Genomic DNA, 7,523 nt, shown 5'->3' with positions numbered 1-7,523 from the left:
TTCTCCTTTCTCTAAAAAAATATTAGAATCACAGCTAAGTTCAAATGTTAATTTTCTGGAAATTTGTGTTAGTGAATTAAAAGCACAAAAGAACTGAAGAAAGGTTTTGATGAGGAAACTAAACCATGCACTGGTTAGCTTGCTTTCTACTCACAGAACAGGGTGAGCAGTGAGTTGGAGCAGCTGCTGCAACTGTTCTGTGTCCTGTGATGACATGGTGGCCCAGCTGAGCCATGAAGTGCATCTCAGTGGGGGCTTTATCTCTAAAGCTTCTTGCTTACATCACTAAGCAGCTAAATGATTAGTGCCTTTCTGCTCTATGGTAAACCTGCAGAGGAGTCAATCTATCTAAGTGTTCATTTTTTAACTGCAGCCATCACAAAATTAACTTTGCTGTGGAGTTGCTTTTTGCTATGTTCTAAGATGATTGATCACCGTGTGCCCTTATTTGAGTAATACTGTAAAAAGGGAGAAAAGACAGAAGGAACAACTTTGAAGAGGTCAAAGGCCACTCTTTCCTTATCAGTGGTACAGGGCGGAGGGTGAGGACGCAAGGAACAAGACTTCATTCCATTTTACACGACAGGAGCCCCTGTCACTTTACAGCATTTTTGGCACAGTCGGGGCAATACACTTGCTCCTGATAGAAAACAAAGCGCTTGTTGGCCAGATTCATGGAGCAATTTTTGCAATGGAAGCAGTAGTCGTGCCAGGATTTTCCTTCATAGGCCACCACACTGGAGCCTTTACCAAACCCTGTGATGGGGTTCTTGCATGCAGCACACTTCTTGGCCACAAAGTTCTTGTAGCAATCCACACAGTAATACTGGTCCTCCACAGCGGTGAAACGCTGCCCAGCCAGCTTCTTAGAGCAGTTAACACACACAAAGCACTCGGCATGCCAGGGTTGATCCTGGTACATGATCCCTCCTGATGTTATGGCTTTGCTGCATTTCACGCAATGCTTGGCAAATATGGCCTCGTGGCAAGACACGCAGTAGAAGTCCTCCCCTTTTGGGAAGAAGCTTCCAGTCCCAATGACTTGCTTGCAGTTGCTGCAGGTGAAGCAGTCTTGGTGCCAGACAGTCCCCTTGTACTCCACATTCTGATCTCCTGCCACAATGGGCTTTAAGCAGCCCTTGCACTTGGAGGAGTTCTCAAGCATGCTGCACTTGTTGCACAGGATCTCTTCGTCTTTGGCCACAAAGGGCTCATTGGCCAAGGGACACAGGCACTTGGCACAGTGGAAGCAGGTGCTGTGCCAGTAGCGGTTCTTATAGCACACCTCCTTGGAGTCTGCACCGATGGGCTTGTGGCATTCCACACACATGTTGGCACAGAACTTGTCAAAGCAGCTCAGGCAGCAGTGGTGGTTGTCCTTCTCCACATACTTCTTCCCCTGCAGGAGTTTCTTGCAGTGGTGGCATTCAAACTTCTGTGCCATGGTGCCCACCTTGTACCAGGAGGGATCTCTCAATGGATGTGTGGAGAATGCGATGTATTTGGCGAGGGCTGGCTCTAGAGGTCAGCAACTTCCAATGTGCTGCCTAGGGATGCTCAGCAGTGCAGTGGTCCTGGCAGGCGGTGGCAGCTGCGGTGGTGGCGGGTTCCCCAGTAACTTTTTCTTTATCTGTGTATAAAAACACGTAACATGATTTTTTTAAATGCAAAGAGAACAAAAAGGGCATATGACAAGAAATTTCCCTCTCACTCCCAACCCCTAGTCTCCCTAGAAGTAGTCTGACTATCCTTTCAGAGAAACTATAAGCATATCCAGCCAATAGTCTCCAATAGTAGCATTCTACACACTGTTTCTGTAGTTTGCTCCTTTTCATTTAACATCATGTTCTAGAGATTGATCTTTAACAACACATAGAGCTATACCTTGGTCATTTTAATGCCTGCACAAATCTTCTAACATAATATACTATTTTTATTTAACTACAGTCTTTTTTTTCTTTTGTAAAGGAAATATTCTTTTTTAAATTTATTTTTTCAAAAACATTTGTATCTGCCTACCCCCCACCACTTTCCCTTGCCCCCTCTCTCCCTCCCTCCCTCCCTCCCTCCCTCCCTCAACTCTTCCCCTTTGGTTTTGTCCATGAGACCTTGCTATATGTTCCTTGACTTTCCCCTTCCCTTCCTTTTCCCCTGCCCCCCCTCCTTCCCTTTTGTCTCTGTTGGTTTCTTTTCCTTTCAGTGTTGCTGGTCTTATTTTCCTTGCATCTTTGTATTTGTACATATTTGTATTGTTGGTTAGGTTCCGCTTATAGGTGAGATCATATGGTATTTGTCTTTCGCTCTCTGGCTTATTTCGCTTAGCATAATGCTCTCAAGTTCCATCCATGCTGTCGCAAAGTTTAGTAGTTTTTTTTTTCTTTCTGCTGCGTAGTAGTCCATTGTGTAAATGTACCATAATTTTTTGATCCAATAATCTACTGATGGGCATTTAGGTTGCTTCCAACACTTGGCTATTGTAAATTGTGCTGCTATGAACATTGGGGTGCATAGGTTCTTTTGAATTGGCGTTTTGGGATTCTTAGGGTATAGTCCCAGCAGGGGAATCACTGGATCAAAAGGCAGTTCCATTTTCAGCTTTTTGAGGAAATTCCACACTGCTTTCCACTATGGCTGCACCAGTCTGCATTCCCACCAACAGTGTACTAGTGTTCCCTTTTCTCCACAGCCTTGCCAGCACCTGTTGTTTGTTGATCTGTTTATGATGGCCATTCTGACCGGTGTGAGGTGGTACCTCATGGTGGTTTTGATCTGCATTTCTCTGATGGCTTAACTACAGTCTTCTGATGTGTACCGCCTTTTGTTACTAAGAATAAGGCTGGAGTAAATAGTTTTGTAAACAGATCTGTGCACATATTGCTATTATCTATAGGATAAATTTCTAAGTGAAACTGCTGAATCAAAGAGCATGCATATTTAACACTTGAACAAAATTGTCAACTTTCAAAGAACTTACACCAATTTACATTCACCATCAATATATTATAGACCTCGCATCCTTTCCAGCTCGATATTGCATCAAAACTTTCGATCTTTCAGTCTGAAAAGTGAAAAAATGTTATGGTATCGTTGTTTTAATTTTCATTTCTTGGAGATGGAGCATTTTTTCATTTAAAAGCCATGTGTATTTCTTGTGATCTTGCTGTTCCTTTCTTTTGCCCATTTCTATTCTTTCTGATTGGTACATGTGAGATCCATAAAACAAATTCTGTCATTTGTGCTGAAAATATGAAATACTTTTTCCCTTTGTCTTTTAACCTTACAGAATGTTCAGAAACCTTATTACGTAACTCTATTTACTAATCTTTTTTATTATGGCTTTTGGATTTTCAAAACACCTATTTAGGAAACCTTTCTCTCTCTGGAGTTATAAAAACTGTTATTCCATTTTTTTTTAGTACTTTTATAGTTTTGTTTTCTACACTAAAATTCTTGAATCTACCTGGAATGTATTGGGTTGGCCAAAAAGCCTGTTACATCTTTTCCATACGATGGCTCTAGTAGCCTTTAGTTGTATTTATCTTCATTTGAAACAATTTTGTTAGGTTGTATTGTGACTGCTGTCATATCAGCGTGCATTTTTAAAAAAGTGATCGAAGTTGGTGAACTTTTGTGAGCCATTTTAATATTGATGATGGAAGAAGAGATGCAACATTTTTGGTGTATTATGCTTTATTATTTCAAAAAAGGTACAAACGCAGCTGAAATGCAAAAAAAGATTTGTGCAGTATATGGAGAAGGTGCTGTGACTGATCGAACACGTCCAAAGTGGTTTGCAAAGTTTCTTGGTACTACTGACATTTTAGCCAAATAATTCTTTGCTGCGGGGCTGTCTTATGCATTGGAATACGTTTAGCAGCGCCCCTGGCCTCCACCTAGTAGAAGCCCATTGTGGGAGATAGCCAACATACTCAAAATATTCAAACCAATAAAGTTATTCATGAAAATGAAAACATAATGAACTCTTTGGCCAGCCCAAAATTATGTTCTAGGCAGTGAGAAAAGAATCCAACTTCATCACAAAAACCAATTTGTTTCTCATTTGTTAAAATAAAACTGAGTAGTATTTTACAAATACAGGGGTGGACAAAAGTAGGTTTACAGTTATACAAATAATACAATATTTACTGTATTATTTATATTTATAAATATAAAGAATAAATTCTGTATTTCATATGACCAACTGTAAACCTACTTTAAAAAAATTTTATTTACTTTTAGAGAGAGGGGAAGAGAGGGAAAAAGGGAGGGAGAGAAGCACAGTTGCCTCTTGCATGCCCCCAACCAGGAACCTGGCCTGCAACGCAGGCATGTGCCCTGACCAGGAATCAAACCAGTGACCTTTTGGTCTGTGGGGTGATGCCCAACCAACCTACTGAGCTACACCAGTTAGGGCTCAACTGTAAACCTACTCTTGCCTACTCTTGTATTCTTCAATTTTGATAAGAATTTTACACTCTGGTTACTATATACTGAGATACCCAAGAAATAATTATCACAAGAATGATTGTAGTATAATGTAATTAACATGTTAATTTTATTTGAAACTATCACTAGCTGCATTTATGGTAATACAGCCCTGAACTTTGCAGTGCTCAACTACAATCAAAACAAGAACTCCTTTTTTAAAAAAGCTTTATTTATTTTTAGAGAGATTGGAGGGGAGAAAGAGAGGGAAGAGAAACATTGAGGTGGAGAGATGCATCTACTGGTTGCTTCTCCCACACCCCCAACCACAACCCAGGCACGTGCCCTGACTGGGAATTGAATCAGTGACCCTTTGGTTCACAGGCCAGTGCTTACTCCACTGAGCCACACCAGCCAGGACAAACAGGGATTTCTTATAAACACTTTATTACCACATGGTGGCTGGCAATTGAATTAAAAAGCCTAGGTTTTTAGGATGTCTCAGGTATGACTCACCATATAAGAAATGATATTCTGGAGCATTTAAGATCGTGTTTCCTGGCAATGTCATCAGTTTGGCTCAAATAAACTCTTATAAAAATTTAGCTCTGGCTGGGTGCTCAGTTCATTAGAGTGTCATCTCCATATACCAAAGTTGCAGGTTCGATCCATGGTCAGAGTACTTACAAGAATCAACCAATGAACCCTAACTGGTGTGGCTCAATGGATTGAGCTCCAGCCGACAAAGTAAAGGGTCGCAGGTTCAATTCCCAGTGTAGGGTACATGCCTGGGTTGCAGGCTAGATTCCCCACAGCGGGTGCGTAAGATGCAACCACACATTGTGTTTTTCTCCCTCCCTTATCCTCTCTGAAAGTAAATAAATGAAAAAATGTTTAAAAAAAATCAATCAATGAATGCATAAATAAGTGGAACAATAAATAGATGTTTTTCTCTCCTCTGTCTCTTAAATCAATCAATAAATAAGTAAATAAATAAATAGAGTCTATACTTGTACAGATTGAACAACTCCACGGTTAGATGTATCTTCAATAGGCTAAATAGGAATTAAATAAAAGGGACATAATAAACTTAGGGCCACAGATGTCTCTTAACTGATTTTCTCATTTGGAAGAAACCATAAACTTTATTTCCTTTAAAAATCCAGGCCTTCTTAATAAAAGTTAAAAAAATTCTGAGTAGTGAAGCAATAATGTTTATATAGTACATTTCATATATTTAGGGGGAGGTATAGGGTGCTAGGTGCACAGACCCACACAGCATGAGGAACTAACGTTGTCTAGGAAGCCAGGAAATGTCTACTGGAGGAAATGTTTATATTGAAACCTAAAGGATGAAAAGAGCTAGACAGGCAAAGAGGTCACTTTGCCCAGGATTTGAAAGGCAACTAGATTGTGTTCTGCTTGTTTGTGGCCAATATTTTTACCCTTACAAGGTAGCAGATTAAAAGACCAGTCAAGGCCTTTCTTCTATACTGGTCCTTCAAACTGATCTTTTTTGCAACACATACAGCTCACTTAAGAAGACAGTACTAGAATTAAAATCAGTATTTAAGGAAAAGATCAGTAAAACCCATAACCCAGGCCATAAACCACTGAATCACAAATATCTTGAAATTTCTCCTTTATAAACATATTTACTAAACAAAGGAAACAAAACATTCAGGAGCAAAGTTTATCTATTAATTTAAAAATATTAACTATTTTAATTATACAAGTATGCAGTTTTTACTGATTGTCTAAAGATAAAAGATCATTTTAAATCACTAAGTTGAGGTCCCAATATCAGACAAAACAATCAAGATAATTTATGATCATTTACAGACAGTCCCTGACTTAAACAATGGTTCAACTTACAATGTTTTGACTTTATGTACAAAAGCAATATGCTTTCAATAGAAACCCTACTTCAAATTTCAAATTTTGATCTTTTCCTGGGTTAGCAATATGTGGTACGTTAGTCTTTAGGCAGGGCAGTGGAAGCGAGATGATTTTGCCCAACTATAAGCTAATGTAAGTGTTCTGAGCATGTTTAAGGTAGGCCAGGCTAAGCTATGTTTGGTAAGTTAAGTGTTTTAAATGCGTTTTCTACTTGTATTTTCATATTATAATGAGTTTTTTTGGGATGTAAACCCCATCATAAGTCAAAGAGCATCTTTATAAAACCTTTCCTAGTTGGTAATGTTTTGATTATATAAGAGTACTTAGTGGAAGGTTGATGTTCAAAATAAAAAAATGCCTTAAAAATATGAAAAGCTATGTAAATCATTTCCTTACTAGTATGTACTTTGTAAGCTATAGATTTCAGAGTGTATAACTGGGATAGTACTACAGTAATCTTTTTAAGGCTATGTATATAACCCAGCTCTGCCAACAGTTCTGTAACTCAGGGCAAACACATATTCTAAGATTCAATTTATCTCTGAAATAAATCATATAATACTTATATAAGGTTACTTGCTCTAAAAATCAATGACTTTGTATTTCATTAGGTTACATTCTACTTGATTTCTCTGCATTTTAGTTATCTAAATGAATCACAAAAACATGCACAGTAAATAAAAAATGCCTTAGTCCCGATGACAAGGGACGGGGACACACACACACACACACACACTTCAAGGACTTAAAATAGTGTTTTGTTAAGCAGAATCAGTGTGGCTACAGGCTGATAGGAAATATCTAAGTTACAGTCAACACAGATTTACTTAAGGTTATATTTGTGTTTCTATATATATAACATATCATGGCATAAAAGAACACTCCATTGGGCTCTCTTAAGGTACAAGTTAAACATACAGGGTGGGGCAAAAGTAGGTTTAGTGTTGTATGTATGGAAAATACAATTAATAAATAATACAAGAATAAAGTTTTGTGTACTCACAACTGTAAACATACTTTTGTCCCACCCTGTGTATTCACTGAATGGTATCATCTCTAGATGTCTGTATATTGGGTGTGAGCATGGATTCAAGGTTTCCAGGGGTTTCTTTCAAGGGCTCCTCTTCATCTTTATTAAGTTCTTCTCTCTATTCTGTTTTCCTTCTATTTAAACAGACAGATAAATGTATGCATTTTGT

At 38.6% G+C, this 7,523-nt stretch overlaps 1 protein-coding gene across 2 annotated transcripts; it reads right to left on the bottom strand.

Moving 5' to 3' along the window:
- Nucleotides 1-438: 438 nt before the first annotated feature.
- On the bottom strand, nucleotides 439-1,492 carry LOC129065708 (four and a half LIM domains protein 1-like). Of its 2 annotated transcripts, XM_054566972.1 has the most exons (2): nucleotides 944-1,492; nucleotides 612-756 (listed from the first exon to the last, which is right to left on the bottom strand). In XM_054566972.1, the coding sequence occupies exons 1-2, from the start codon at nucleotides 1,442-1,444 to the stop codon at nucleotides 673-675; spliced, it is 585 nt and encodes a 194-aa protein (XP_054422947.1). In that variant the 5' UTR covers nucleotides 1,445-1,492; the 3' UTR covers nucleotides 612-672. The 2 variants fall into 2 exon arrangements, with proteins under 2 accessions (XP_054422946.1, XP_054422947.1); XM_054566971.1 differs by having other exon boundaries at nucleotides 439-1,492.
- Between the last annotated feature and the right edge of the window lie 6,031 nt (nucleotides 1,493-7,523).

This window comes from Pteronotus mesoamericanus, unplaced genomic scaffold (genome assembly GCF_021234165.1).
Source record: "Pteronotus mesoamericanus isolate MK-2021 breed Mesoamerican mustached bat unplaced genomic scaffold, CSHL_Meso_final contig_182, whole genome shotgun sequence".
Taxonomy (NCBI): domain Eukaryota; kingdom Metazoa; phylum Chordata; class Mammalia; order Chiroptera; family Mormoopidae; genus Pteronotus; species Pteronotus mesoamericanus.
Note: the sequence above shows the minus strand (reverse complement) of the source record. Positions and strands in the feature narration are given on the sequence as shown.